Here is a 16208-nt window from a genome sequence, read left to right as displayed (position 1 = left end):
CATTACTTATGGAAGAGTTTACAGAGCATCTGAAATACTATTTTAAACAGTTTCCTCTTATGCTTTGTTAAGGTTAAGCTTATTTATTATCACCTAATTTACTTTTCTGTAAAAGCATGCAAACATCTGAGGTGCATATAGCTGGGGGATAAAGATAAGACATAAAGGGCAAAAAAGGTGTGAAGATAGGAACACAGCTGTATTTAGGTATTACCAACACATGCAGATGTGATCAAATATGAATTCTTATTAAAAAATACGTTGCAGTTAAGGAAAGAATTTTAAAGCTGATGCTGATAATTGTGTGATTCTAAAAAAGAACTAATGTTGTCAAAGAAATGGGTAAAAAAAGCAACCCTGGCAACAAATTTTTGGATGACCTGCAAAGGAATAAACTGAGGTGAAATTCAAGATTACTGTTCCTTGTTTAACACAGGAAATGTCAGCTGGAAAAAAGATCGGAATATTAAGGAGTTAAACTACTTCAGTTATAATAAACTGAGGGTGAGTTTACATAGCAACAAGATTGGAAATGAGTCTTGTTGACAGAATGTATCAAAAGAGGACATTCCAAAGGATGAGCTACATATTACACTGGAAAATTGATGTGAATCCCTGAATTACTGAAGGAAAAATAAAAGTTAACTTTAACAGAAATACCACAGACCTACATTAGCCTTACAAATATGAGGAAGAAAGGCTTCTCATCTTGCTAGCCTAAAATACCTGGAGAAGAAATTAAAAGCCAGAAAGGCACATCCTGAAAACAAAGCAAATTGGCTTTTTGCTCCCTCAGAAGGCAAAACAAGGCAAGCCATTTTGTACAGAATAATATTAACTCTTTAAAGCCACACATTTAAAGAAATTACAAAATGTTTACTGCAAGGAGAGGAGGAAGTCTCCTGGAGACTATGCTTGTTTTCTATTATTATAAGTAACGGTTTATCTGAAGAATTCTCTATAAAATATAACACACAGGCAAGCTGCATATTTAAATTTTCCTCAATCATATATCATGATATACCACTCAGTTGTAACTCTGCAATGCAGCTTATCATTCTAGTCATAATGAAATTCCTGCAGAATTAGCTTCATTAACTGCCCTACAAACCTGAGACCCCAATTTTAAACTTTTCTGTGATAGCTGATACCTTTCATGTATAAATTATGTGTATAACAGGCTGAATAAACAAACAATGACAATGACATGATTAAGTAGGTCAAAAGGATAAACCTTTAGTTAAGATTTCATTTTATTTAGTTCTAATACGTTGTATTTCTAATTTGAATTCTGACTCTTCAACTGAATTATAATATGATGAATGATCTTTTTTTTCAGAAATCTTGATGTGAAAATACTAGAGAATTAAGATTTTAAACCGTAAACAAATATTTATTTATTGCCATCTGATGAAATTACATAGTGGGAAAATAATGTATCCTCTGTAGAGAAGGAGGTTTCTGGGAACCACAATTCAACATTCCAGCTTATTTTTTTTTGTGCTGTTGTTGTTGTTTGTTTTCTTTGGGAGGATGTATATTTCATGCAAGTTATGCTCAGAAATATTTTACAAAGTTAAGTGAATATTTGAAGGTGGTCATGTCATTATAAACATATTTGTATTTTCATGCACATTACAAGATTATAGTTGCTGTACATGACACTCACATGGGAAAAAAGAAATGCTTTGAATTGTAAGTAAACAGAGAACTAACACTTTCAGCCTTTTAATCACTCTGAAATAGATTAACTTAATGCATGTAATTCTAAGTAAAGATACAGATAGTTATATTTTTTTGTTTATGAAGGGCTAGTCTACTTTGAGTATTCCACAGCTGATTTTTTTTATAATGCTGAAATCAGTCTTAATTGCTACAAAGAGGTCTTCAAAGAAAATGTGAATCATTCCTTTCTTATTTGAAATCTGGAAGTTACAAAGTTATAAAGGAAGTTACAAGATCTATCCATAAGCAGAGATTTATGTTTACTTTTTTCACTGCACAATGAATTTTTATTAATATGACAAAGGTACTGAAATTTGTTTTTGCCAATGTTCACAGTACTCATGACAGACTTTCTAATTACTTTTTAAACTTACTTGTTGCTTCAGTACCAAGTTCTTCACTCCTTCCATTACAAACTGTGATCCTGTATTCATAACACGTGAAAACAGACTGAAAAAACAAAATGAAGATGATTTATGAGTTCTTTTTAATTTGTATACTTAAGCTTTATACTGACATACAATTCCCAATGAAATCAATAGGACCTAATTACCAAGTAATTCAGTTTGTCATAAAACATATTCTTCAAATCACATGGCAATCACATGTATGGGAATACACTTGTAATCTACCAGACAGATCCTCACCTATCAATGGGAGCTTTGGATTTAATCCACCGAACAGTTTATTCTACACCCAATGACCAGGCTTAACAGAGAGGCTGAGCGTGTTCAACAACCCAAAGAGCATTTTCCCAAGAAAAACAGCACCAGAATCCTCTCTAACCATACTATGCCAAGATTCCTTACAACACTGACAGGCCATTCCTGAAAGTAAAGCTGGTAATGAGGACTGAAATCCTCTGAAGAATGGGAAGATCCTACTCCTATATCCTTACTGCATATATGTAACTTCAGCACAGTAATTTTTTCCCTTGTGTCTTGAAATAAATAAATACACCTTTCAACAAGTCAGATACCCAGTCCAGGACATTCCAAAGTGTCCTTGCACCCCTGACAGTCTCCAAACCCAAGAGAGAAATGATTTTGAATATACAGGGCTGTTTTTATCTTCTGCCACTGACTACTTAGGGCTCAAAGTGATAGCTGTCACAGATCCAGTTCCTGCTGCTGAATTCCTCTCCTGTGAGAGTTCATTTAATGTGCAGGTGCAGAGAGCACTGTATTAAGACAGTTTGTGAATTTAGTCCCAGATCCTTTTATTTTCCTCTCTTCGTGTACTATGCTGTTAAGGGTAGATAAGTGCTTGCAATTGTCTGTAACTTAAAAATTTTACAAATAGGGAGATGTTTTGTTCTGGGCCTTGTAGAATGCTAACCACACTTTCAGCACTACTAAAATAGGATAAAAGAACCCAAAGGCTTACAAAAAATTAATCAAAAGCATACCCCAAAGGTTTAGGTGTAGCGTTTCCATAGCTGGTTGGAGCTGAAGCCATCTTAGTGAAAGCTCTGTGAAAGCAGGGATAGAAATCAAATATTTATCTAAGGCACATACTTCTGTAGAATGTTCCACTCTAGTCATCTGAAAGTGAAAAAACTTCTGCATTTTGAACTCTTTCAGGAAGTAACTATTTATTGTATGCATCCCTCTTGCCTACAAATACAATAGGAATTAGATTCTATAGTTAAAGACAAGTATTTCATTTAAATACCATGTAAAACTACAATAACTGATATCCAACATGACTCCCTGGTACGAACTAAAAAAACCTTTGAGGTCTGAACTAGCACAACTTTTCAATTAATTCACGAAGTTGTTTCTATCCTGGATCATTAAGGGCATGTCATGTTCTATAGTGTTCTGCCAGTACTGGTGCTTAGTTTTAAATTAAGATTTGCATGTATTACCAGAACAGTAACAGTAAAAACTTACACCAAATGAATATTTAAGGATAATTTACAATTTAAGAGAAATAACACATAATTCCTGAATACAATGCTAGGTTCTATATTAAGTTAGCATCATACAGAAGAAAAAAGAATTTACTTACTTCCATTGTTTTATGTAGCTCAAAGGAGCGAGATTACAACCTGCATCCATCAATGCTTTTTTATACTGCTCCAAGTCAATCTGAAATCATAAAGTGGAGAATTACAAAAGGTTGAAGCTACTCTTAACTCCATGGACAAAGACAAGATATCCTTATCTAAATATTAAGTAAGTAGTGCAAAGTTATAGCATTGGCCCAACTTAAAAAGTAATTATGAATCTTAACCCCATTTCCTACCAAGTACGGAAATGCAACTTGAAATTAAATTTGCCATGAGCAGATCCCATTAAAATGAACAGTATTTGTGGAATTAAATCCTGTGCACTTTCAGATATGGAACAATATTTGTACTAGCACCAACAGAATGCTGGTTTCTATACAATGTCAAAACAGTAAAAAATAAACAAAGAGGAGCTAATATACATTAATACAAATACTTTTTATTTGCCTAACCAAAACATTTTTTGCATCAGATAATGTTTCTATAGTGTAAGAATTTTCCTTGAAATCAATCATCCTAAGTTCAAAAGAAATATGAAGAAATTGTTTCCTGAATTACTCAGATATTGGCAGATACATTTCTCCTTCATTCTCCTGCTAGTCAACTGACTCAATCATTCTTGAATGTATGAAGTGAAATGAGTCATATTTTTGTTTTGCTTTACCTACTTCTTTGAGTAGTGAAGCAGAGTAATAGAAAGCATGCTAAGATGTGTCTTGCAGTAACTCTGATCTAAATATATCACAATGTAATATTCCTTCTTACCAGTCATTCATATTCTTTGTAATGGTGGCTAAAGCTTTGTGAGCAGATTTCCTGGCAATAAGACAAAATTTACTTTGTCTTATTATTTTTGTCTTATTAAAGTTTTAGAATTTCCTGAGCATTTCATACTTCCTTTGAAAAGACACAGAAATATCTGCTTAGTGCTGAAATGAAAATCCTTTGTGGTAGAATCTGGTGTTGGAAGCTGTAAAGAACATAGGTACCTCTGAAGGTGCCTGAGCTGAGCTTATGTAATAGATGAGAAATAATCGCATTTTGTCTTCAGGAGTTCCTGCTGCAGAAAGAAAGAAAAAAAAACCAATTATAAACTACAATTGTAACTATGCTACTACATTAACTGCTCTTCAGCAGCCATACATATGTATATGACAATAAATGTTATTGATAACCATGTGTATAATGGCAGACAATTTTATTAAAAGTTGGGTTAGATGTGCTTATTCTTTCTGCAAGTTTTACACTTCCCCCTTTTGTCTGTAGTAAATATTATTCTTCAAATAACATACTAAATAAATTGTGTAGAGAAATTATGACTTATTTTATGTGGAGATTGCAAATGTTATCTGGAAGTAGGTCCATGAAAAAGCAGACTAAAGAAAATTCATAGAAGTAAAAGCCACAGCATATTATTTTTTAGCTTTACAACTTGCTTACACAGCTCTATGGTTCACTGTACTGAAATACCTGAGGACTGCAAAAGCACTTTTATGAACTTCTGGTCAGGAAAAAAACCCTGAACTTCCAACTTGCCTTCAGAAAGGATTTGACCTTCTAAATCCTCTTTTGTTGGAGAAAAACACTTCCCATTCTTGGGAAGCATTATTCATATAAAATCAAAATTCATCTCTAGAGATCAAAAGGTTGATGTAGCCATTACTAAGACTATAAATTATTACATCAGATTTTGAAGACTATATTTTTTATTTTTCTAGATGAGAATCACTGTGAGTGAAAACAATAGTTTCAAATGAAGTTTTCAGAAGAACAACTTCTCAAAACAAACATTTCAAATTAAAATTCATTATAAAAGCCTGATACTTTCAGTACAATATTTTAGAAGACTGCACTTTCTTGTACTTGTGGGTAAGAAAATGACTTTTTTTCCTGTTTTTCTTTTTCTGTATTGTTTGTTTTGGGCTGTTTTCCCCTACTATGGAATGTGGATTATGTCAGCAGGAGACCATCTGACCTAATCTGCAACTTTTATTTATAAGTGAGCATATATTTAGTCTGGCAGAAGTTAAGAGTAAGCACTGTCATAATGAGCATTTATGACTTGGTACAATCTTCTCAAAGTAGGTTTTACTAACCTTTACCAAATACCATAAGTTAGAAGACCAAGAACTGAAGAAACTTTGTATTATCAATACCAGAAGCCAGCTTTCAAGGTACAGATCCACCTGGAATTCACTTGGGCAAAAAAAGCTGGGATAAACAGCTGTAAGACTCAGGTCAATTGCCTGTCAAATATTCACTACTTTTTTCTAGACTACGATCTGTGACAACACAGAGAGGCAAACTGCTCAACATTCTGAAGAAAACCTAACTTGGCACAACTAGAATGGACCACTTTTATACTCAGTTGAAAAATCTGCAGGCAGCCCCTGGCTTCCATTTTATCCCTACTCCAGGGTATGGTAATACCCACTAAAGTGGGAGGCAGCTGATAAGAGCCAACAGAGTGGTAGATGAGCACAACACAGTAACAAATGGAGGCTGAGGCCTGCAGCTGTTAAGTGCTCACATCTAGAGTGCTTTCATCAAGAGCTCTGCAGATCCCATTGTCCACAAGACAAATATCCCCACACATTATGCCAATAAATAATCCACCAGAAGCACAGGAAGACTTGATGTATTATTCCTTAAAAATGTTTTTTGATGGTATTTCTCAGTGAATCACACAATATGAGGCTGGACAGTTTAACAAGACAGCATGCCTGGAAATAATCACCATGGTTTAACTCAAATCTTTTTCTTACATAAACTTAAACCTAGACAATGAATATAAAATGCCAACATAATACTGTGAAAACCTAGTTTATGAATATTTAGCTTATGAATAAAAACTCTAGCTTATGAATCTAATCTTTCTCTTGTATAAAACCCAGGAACCTTGCCAATAGGAATGTTGGTAAGATACATCAGGCTTGGAAAACAATTTGCTCTACACTGAACTCTAAAAAGGCATAAAAATGTGGATTCAAGTAAGAAGTAATTATATTGATGCTTAATAAAAGTACAGATTATACATATTCTTATTAGCTTCAAATAAAAAATGAATGTATGTACTGAATTACAGACTGATGTCTGACATTAGATTTTCTGAAAGCTTATTAGTTTCTAGACTTGACCTATTATGAGATCTTTGAAATTTTAGCTCAGATTTCTACCAACTGCGCACTATTTCTCCTACTGCCCTTTGATTATACAGCATGGACACTATTAAAAGATTTTTACAGATTGTCAGCAGGATGTATATATACTCTTTCTACATATATGAATCATTATACAAACTCCAAGCAGGCATTAAGCTCAGTATATAGCTGTAAGTCTACACACATAATCATGCAGTAACAAAACGTTTTCTTGAAAAGCACACTGGAAAAAAAGCAGGAACCCTGGGTCTCTAAATGCTTGAGGTTTGCCAACATAATTGCCAGTTTGCAGACAAGTCAGAGATCCTAATTTAAGTTTTACAATTTTGCTCTGCACGTTATTTTCTTCCAGCCAGCTGGTATCATACTGAAATCTGTCAGAGTGTTTTGACACACATCAGGCTGTGACAGATTGGAAGAAGAATTGATGCTGAAATAGTACAAAAAGCTGAGAAGTCATTTGGGTCAGCCTTTCAGAGGAAGACCCCCAGTGACTCCTGCTAACAGAGAACCCGAGCACCCCTGGGGTGCAACGCTCTGATGTGTCTGACCCCTCTCTGACACAGAAGCTGGGATGCACTGCTCGTGCTCTTACATGGTCAAAACAGACATGGCACAGCTGAATAAACACATGCAAAGCTTCAGGTGAGTCCAGTGAACTGGCCAATTTACATCTTGTGTCTCCTCTCTCCACCTGTCCCATTCATCTCTTTCCTCACACAAGCAGGAGCTACCTACATTACAGTCCCTTGATCTGGTCAAATTCTATGATGTTTTCATTGTGCTCATGAGGTGTGTATATGTTATAAAACATGCAGGAGGATTTCAAAGAATTACTATTGTTCACAGAATGCCATGCTGGACTACTAAATACTGCAAAAGCACAAAAAATAAAATATATTGACCTTCAAAAATAAGTGGTTAGGATAGGATTTTAGTAGAGCTGCAGAAGTAGCTAATATTTTTGGATATTACTCAACTGAAGCATTAAACTCTCTAGACTGCTACTGAAAATCAATCAAAAGCTGCTTTTGTTACAAATCTTGCACAGGTTGCTCTTTACCAACCCTGAAATCCAAGCAGGTATAGATTTATTGGATAGCTTAACAAATTTTATACCAAGTTCAGATTTAAAGTACTCACCATCTGGGTCAGAAATCATGTCCAGAAGAGATTTATCCAGAGTGGATTTGCTCATTATTTTTTCCTCATATTCAAAATACACATCCAGCTTTCGACTCTGTTTAAGAGTAAGTGTTAGGGTTAACATCTTAAAATTGTGAAAGAATATTTATTGTCTCTTTTAAGAAGGATGCAGTTTAAGTTAAAAATACAGTTTTAAAAATTTTATTTTTAAATACATTATCAGTGAAAGTAACTAATGCTTGTATTATAATATGTTTTTATTAACTCTCAGAAAGTTGATGTGTATTTAATTATCATATTAAAAAGTGAAAAAGCAAGTTAAGCAAGGGGTGTCTGCTGTGAATATTGAACTGGAAGAGAAGCTTTGTTTTCAACTATGGCTTTGCCACAGCTGAAAACTACATGCCATCATACACATTGCTATGTTGTAAAAGGAAAAAATAATGGTCAAGTGAGTATTATGTCCAGTTTATTCTGAACCTCCAGGCTCCCAGACCACAAGACAATTATTCAATGCAGATAAATATGGGAAATTCCTTTATACATTAAGGCATCATCCTGAAGAAACGTTGGCAGCTGCCAGCTTGGGCTGGTACAGAAATTCTACCTCAGATCAAAGGCTTGCCATAATTCACTCACACCAAAGATGGAGAAGTTTATAATTAGATTATCTTGTTGACACTGGAAAAGAAGTCTCTCATTATACAATGACACATCTAGACGTTGTGAAAATCCTTTGTGGGGAGGATGGCACAGGGACTACACAAAATTATTGAGGCAAAAGCTTTATGGAAGACATCACATGGCCATGCAAGTAATGACTGCATTGCAGCAAATCTGCACAAAAAGACAAGCTTTGCACTTATTGATCATGATCTTACAAGCTAAAAATAGAAAAATGCACTCCAGAACTTATTTTAAAACATTCCTTTACAATGCAGATCATTATGTGTGTTTGAACATTAAAATGTAGCATCACAACCAATGTTAGAGCTACTCAGCTTAAAAAACCTTAGTATCTGGTAACTAACTAAATCCTGATGTTTGAACACATTCAGCCATGTATTGGCTCCAACAGGAGATTGGCAGAGTGGATCTCCATCTTGCTGCTTTGGAAGTGTGTCAGGTCCACACCATTGCTGCTGTGAGACTGAAATGATATTGCCAGAGAGAGCAAGAGTCACCTTGCTTTTCTTGGATTAAATGATTTGAGAAATTTTGACTGATAATGCCAAAGCATTTAAAACTGCTATGGCATATTTTATTCAGTGCAGTAGTAGTTCTAATGACAGGACATAAAAACTTTAGAAGTCTGGTTTTCACATATTTCTGAATTCTACTAAAATTATTCCTGAGATCACAAATAAGAAATTATTTCAAAAAAGTTATTTTACCACCTCTCTAAAGAAAAAAAGGTATTTTTCTAGTGTAAGGCTATCAGGATATTTCACCTTCTGAGTACTGTAAGTTCCTCAAAAAAAGAGCTAGAGAAGAGAAAGCAAAGTAAAAAAGATATTAATTACAAGAATATTTTTATATTGAAAGCATATGGTGATTAGCTTATGATGCAGGCAGATATACAAAGCTTCAATTTCTCAGTTGCCACTTACTGAACTCCTAGAGAAGAGCATTTACTTGCAAAGCAACAACTTAATTTTAAGTTTTTGTGGATGCTTGCAATTATAGCTTATAAAGTAAATTACCATGAAGAGCACTCAGAGATGACCCCTGCTACTTTTAGGGGCAGAAGAATGTCTTCTATGACTATGACTACATAGAAGATGCATGAAATGAGGAAAAAAAAAAAGAACTAGAGCTTCTTTCAAGCTATATTTACCTTGAGTTTATGTTAAAAGAGCAGTATGAAGTCTGACTAGAACCCAGCTACCAGCCTTTTTCCAAGACCTTACATCACATGCAATTTGTATCTGGTAAACCATGTGAGACCTCAACTCTAGAGTGGCTTGGAGATTTTCTGCATTACAGTTTCCTTAAATCTCTCTATAGACATAAAGCAATTGCAAAGAAACTAATACAAATTTTGAAGTATTTCCATTACATTCACTTGCTCTTTGTATTTCATCTACATTAGTATCTTGTTATGTGAGGCTAAATTCAATGTTTTTAAGTTTAAAATATTTTTCCCTGACAAAAGGCATCCAATAAAAAAGGGATTGTCTTGAAATGTGGAAACTTGATCTTATAAAGTTAAATATATTACTGTTGAATTTGGCAAAGCCCATATTATCTTAGCTGGTGATCTGTTTATGAGAAATTTATTCAGATGGCATGTAAAAATGTACAACATAAAAAGTTCACTGATTCTCTGTATTTGTTTACAGATCAACTTCTAAATAAAATTTTGTAATTCAAACATCAATTTCAATTTTAAGAACAGATTGACAATTGTTAACTTACTTGGAGCACAGAATAGGTAAAATTCTTCTCAGCCATGTGCAACTTTATGGCTGTTTGACTATGGCTGCTGAACAAAACAGATTACCAGCAGGAAAGAAAATTCACTGTTTGCATATATGGGCTATACTTTGAGCCTAAACTGAAACATTAATGATACATGTGCCCTCTCTCTCTTCAAAAATGTTGCAGAATTACTTCTGAAGTGTGAACTCAGCACTCTTTGGGGGAAAATCCCCCAACTGAAAATCCCAAAACTTCAGGTCCACGTTTTTTTTCCTATCCACTATTTTTTTCTATCCACAATAGGGACATCAGAGATAAGCAGCAATGTAAAACTTTTGAGACTCTGTCTGATGTGATAAACTAAAGGGATGGATCAATGTGGTAAGCCTATTCAGCTGCTTCTTCATAGGTAACTAATGAAAGTTACTATCAAAGATCTAATTAGGGCAATATTTTTCTTATACTGGTTTGCTAGGAATTGGATGGACACCTAATCAAATTTCATATGGTTACTGAATAGCCTTAAACACTACTAGTTACCTTTTGATAGATATCCCAGATATGCCACATCAATGAGACAGTTCTCGAAGAGCCAACTTGTCTAAGAGGTGCTGATAAGAAGCAGACGTCCCATTTAATTTAAATAAGTGCAATTTTGCTCACTCAATGGCAAACTCACAGGCATGCCAAGAGGAAAAGCTGGGGAATAGGAGCTAAGCAATCCTGTAGATTCAATAAAAAACACAGCAAAGAATATGTTCTTATGGGTGCCAAACTGGCAAGCAATGTGAAGAAAATCAATAATAATAGAAAATAATAAAATAAAGATGCATTTGCTTTTACAGTTATTCCTTTTCTGCCTCCTGCTCTTGACTTTCTATTATGACATCTTGTTCCACACCAATCTCATTCAAGAGACCTTTCTGGCTGCCCTTTCAGAAACAGGATCCTACATTGCAGTTAAAGTGCCACACTTCAGCTTGCTTTTTAAAAAAAATATATTTGTGGAAGTTTTCAACTTATCATCTTTAGAAATAGGCTGTTCGTAAGCCAAAACTTATTTTAGGGAAAATTACTGAAGTGCATGGGAAAGTCTGCTTGAGCACTGTACTCCAAAATGAACACAATTCTTTTTAAAGTAAGTAAGTGGAGGCAGGACCCATTAAAATCTCTTAGAGGGTAATTTTTGTAGAGACTTGCTGGAAGCTCTTCTATCCTCTTTACACTACAAAAGTTCTTAATTTTAGAGAGAGAGAATATGCAGAAGAGAGAAGACATTTTCTAAGAAACTATCTGAGGTCCTTTTTAAAGATGCTGACAGAGAAAGACCAGAAATAACTGCCTCCAGAATGAGGGAGGCTGGTCAGGTAACCACAGTGGGCTGCTATGGAGAGGAAGAGAAACTCTGCAAGAAGGCTGGGAGTGGCTGACACAGCCAATTCCTTTTCACTGAACTGCACAGAATGATGACTGGAAGGTCACTGTAACTGAGCTCAGAAAAAGCTGTTGTTACTGGAAGGTTAATGAATTATCAGTTCTGAACTACAGAAAACAGCCTGGCCCACTATGACGTACATATTTCACAAACACATACCATTTCATGGTATGTGTAAGACCAAAATGTAACCTTATTTAAAACAGAGTACTTCAAATAGTGGAATTCCTTTAAAAATATGAATTTGAAAAGTTGAAAGGCTACTGTCAATCCCAATTAAGGGGATCCCAATTAAGAGATCATTCAAAGTATCAAACCTTGAGATCAAGCAGAAATAGAGATACATAATAAAACCATGTAGGAATTTTAAAAATAACCTAAGCCAAATACAAGTAATTTAATAATACATATAAATTTATACATATAATTTAACAATACATATAAAAATCTGCCACTTAAATTCACATCTGTAGAATTCTAGCAAGAGATTATCTAATCTACCCCCCAACCATCATTTTACAAAAGTATATGTGTGCATCTTTTTATATTTATGATTTAACATACATCAGTAATCCTACTAATATTATAATGACATGCAAAGATATGCATTACTTGAAACTTTAAAGCAGCTACATAGGCAACTCTAGCTCTAAATCTGTTATCTGTTGGGTCCAGACGTTCAGTCACCAGCTTCAGCACAGGAAAAAACCAATAAATGCAAAACAAGGATGCATTTGTTCTAAGCACTGACAATAAATACTTGATGGTTAGCTTCATGAAAAAGTGATGCATACTTTCCATTATTTTACTAAATCTTAAGCCAAAAAACTGCCAGGACCCATAAGTATGTGATAATTTCTGGTTTCCTCTTGCTGTGTCTTAGAAAATGATCCAAGAGAATATGGAAAGCAGCTGTAAACTGAACATTAAAGTATAACCACAAGAAAAATTTAGTTCATTTAGTATATCCAAAGCAGGTCTTGTTGCATTCTTTGCATAGAACCTTATATATATAGTGAAGAAAAATGCTCAAATAACTAATATAGTAAAATCCCACAATGGATAATGCAAATAGTCTATTTTAAAGTATGAATGCATTTCTTGATTATTTTAGAAGTGAAAATACAGTAACCTGAAGAAGAGCATGGCGCCCCACTAGCTCCTCATGACCTTAGCACTTACTTGCAAAAAAGAATCAGCCTTATCCTAATCTGGTTTCATTATGTAACTGTGTATAAATCCTCTTATTCACAGAGTCAATGTCTCATCAGAATTTCTTTTAAAAGTACTGGATGAGACACTGTCCTTTTTGAGAGTATTTTTGAGGAATCCATTAGGTAGCATAATGTCCTGTCTAAAATTCCACAACTCAAGATTGAAAGATAATTTTTCTACCACTGGAGGGTGAAAAGAGAGGAGAAAATGGTCAGGAGAAAGCAGCTGGAATAAACTTTACGTTGATTCAGTTAAAAAGCTTTACCATAAGCAAATTCCAATAGAAAAAATGCATCCGTCTGCATTAGTTTAAGACAGTTTCCTAAATATCCGGAGATGAACTGATGCTTTTTAAACCAAGAGAAAACATGATGGAGATGTACACATCAATATATTGAAGAAACTGCATGGCCATTTGTCTCACAATTTTCTTTGACATTTATACAACAGGAAGGTAAAGAGCCTGAGCACTTTGCAGTACCAGAATTAAGAATGGTGGAGGAATGGACCACCACTCCTAGGGCACTCCCTAATAGCATCTTCCCTATCAAGAGCAGCAAGCCAAGGGCTGGTTGAATGCCCAGATAAGGCAGCTCCTTCCACCTCCAGGTAATCAAGTGTGTTGCTATCATTTAATGCATCTGATTCCAGCTCACTGCCAATAGGATACTGGAAAGCCAAACTGATGTTACTGCCATTCTACATCTTGCTCTGAAACTTGTTTTCCAACCAACAAATCATATATAGAATACTACTGCTCTAAGCCTGCCATTATCATGCCAGTATCTTTTCTGGAAAAGTGAATTTAGTGTCAAGGGATCAAAATATTAATATTGTTGACTTCAATTTTTTTCAGTGGTATTAAAGTACTGCTTTTAAATTGTCAGATATGAAAATTGACATGTCTAATAGTGTAAAAGCCCATATAGTAGCCCCTACAGTAATGACCTAAGTGCAGGCACTTACCTCTTCTCCAACTTTATAAGTTTGTAAATGAATTTATCAATTTAATTGCAGAATTAATCCTTTATTCATATGGAGTACTTAAAAAAACCAGTAGCAATAATAACTGAGGACAGATCTTACATTCTTTACAAATGTTATAGCTAGCTTCAAAACACATTGCCTTCCAAGAATTTTAAGTAGCTTGGGGTAAAACTATCTAATTACTGATTTTCAGTGAGACTTGGTGTTTGAAACACCTTCCAAAACTGAAAAGAATTTCAGTGTTTCTGAAAGCCTCATCTACAATTTCTCTTTTCTTGCTGTGAAAACAAATCTATTTTCCAAGTTATCCTGGCAGTAACCAGGGCCTTCACTTGACATGAATCCCTCTGCAAGGTCTCTGACAAAGGCAGCAGACTTAAAACAGGAAAGACAAACTCCCTTGTGAAGTTCTTAAATTATGCACAAGACATCTAACACAGACCCTGCTGGAAAGACCACTTCAGTAAGTTGCATCATTATTGCCACATCTCTGGGTATCAGTTTTGCTGGTGAGCAGTCAACAGTGCCCTTCTGACAAACACATACAGAACAGAAGATTGCTTAGACTGAAGTCATGAATTGCCATGATACATCTCTAAAATAAACAAAACACTACCCTCATAAACTTATTTTTTTTAAACACTTCAACCCAACACTTGTGGCCACCATTAAAAAAAAGAGACTATACTAGTAAATTCTGATAAGAAAATAACTGGTGTTCTTTGCTTTCCATGCAGAGGCATTCAGAATTCATCCTCTCTCCCCCTTCAACACTAAGTAATGCTACACAGTGAATTCTGAAAGAGTAGTACCATTGAGAAGGCTCATTTTTTTATCTTCACTGTCTCAAATGTATCCCTGAAGTTAAGGAGTACTACTGACAGAAAACTTAAGTTAGAGAGCAATTGTACCTTTATGTGCTCCAAAACGGCTGTTGCAACATTTGTATGAAGATCAATGAGCCTCTTCTTTTCCAGAAGTTCTGGAAGAGAGCTGAAGAGAATAAATACAAACTAACCTGCTGATTTGCACTGTTAATGGAACTGTGCACTATATACAGTAGGCACTAAAACATTTATGGAATAATAGAACAATCTGGGTTGGAAAGGACCTTTAAAAGCTATTAAAATCTAAAATTACAGAATAGGGTTGGAACTAAAAAATGACAACATATTGATGTAATGATTCTCATAATGATACCTGAAGAAGGGGATTTCACTATTTTTTTAAAATGAAAGAATGCAGAGGTTGGGCATTTTGGTGAAAGAGTGCAAATCTATGAGGCACTTAGATTACTTGTCTTTGCTGAGAAAAGACTCCAAAGTCAAACATATTGTGGAAGTTACGTACGCAAGCACTGGTTTAGGACACTGCATTTAACTTTATCAGAATTATAAAGCATTTTAAAATATTGTAGAGCTGAACAGCCTCCATTTAAAGATATTTATTTCAAAGAACACTAAAAGTACAATAACAAAAAAATTAAAAATGGTTCACAGATAACTAAACAACAATAATGTATTATTGACTACTTACCTGACAGCTGAAGTTAGCTTAGCTGTATTATCTGAAAGCATACTTATTGCTCCTTCATCCTCCCCTTCAATGCCCTGGGTTTTGAGGAAGGGTTTGAAAAGAGGAATAAAAATAGTCATAATAAATACAAATATCATGCATGCAGATAAAGTCAGTATATTTAGAATCTATTTTATCATAATGGTATTAATGTCTGGATTGGGTTTTTCAGTTAGTATGGAAGTTATATAATTGCAACACCAATGAACAAGAAATGGAAACTTCTCATGAAATATGGTACTTATAGTCCTACTTTTAAGATCATATCATGCCTAAAATTCAGCATGCAATGTAAATTTTTGTCCATGGGATGACACGGGTGGGGTGTTATCTCTACAAGCCCTATTATGTGTTTTATTACATAAAACACATACAGGCGATAAAACTTACCATGATACTTTTAAGTCTTTTGACTTCATCTTCTTGGGCTCTGTAAGATTCCAGTTCTTGCTGAACAGACTCAGCCACCTCTGGAAAAGGACTAATGCAATAGTCTGCATTAAGCTCAGTTAAATCAACAAACTGAAAT

General features: G+C 34.6%; 1 protein-coding gene across 1 annotated transcript in view; it reads right to left on the bottom strand.

Moving 5' to 3' along the window:
- SCFD1 (sec1 family domain containing 1) overlaps window positions 1-16208 on the bottom strand; it is a 51452-nt gene that overhangs the window by 13309 nt on the left and 21935 nt on the right. Inside the window, exons 12-19 of the mRNA XM_058808003.1 lie at window positions 16070-16160; window positions 15641-15714; window positions 15016-15097; window positions 8044-8140; window positions 4729-4799; window positions 3739-3818; window positions 3134-3196; window positions 2100-2175 (exon numbers count right to left, since the gene is read on the bottom strand). Of these exons, the coding sequence (XP_058663986.1) occupies window positions 2100-2175; window positions 3134-3196; window positions 3739-3818; window positions 4729-4799; window positions 8044-8140; window positions 15016-15097; window positions 15641-15714; window positions 16070-16160 (634 nt within the window). The remainder of the gene's footprint in view (window positions 1-2099; window positions 2176-3133; window positions 3197-3738; window positions 3819-4728; window positions 4800-8043; window positions 8141-15015; window positions 15098-15640; window positions 15715-16069; window positions 16161-16208) is intronic.

The sequence above is a fragment of the Ammospiza caudacuta genome, chromosome 6 (genome assembly GCF_027887145.1).
Source record: "Ammospiza caudacuta isolate bAmmCau1 chromosome 6, bAmmCau1.pri, whole genome shotgun sequence".
In the NCBI taxonomy this organism is placed as follows: Eukaryota; Metazoa; Chordata; class Aves; order Passeriformes; family Passerellidae; genus Ammospiza; species Ammospiza caudacuta.
The sequence above is the reverse complement of the archived record's forward strand: the minus strand, read 5'-3'. Positions and strand labels throughout refer to the sequence as shown.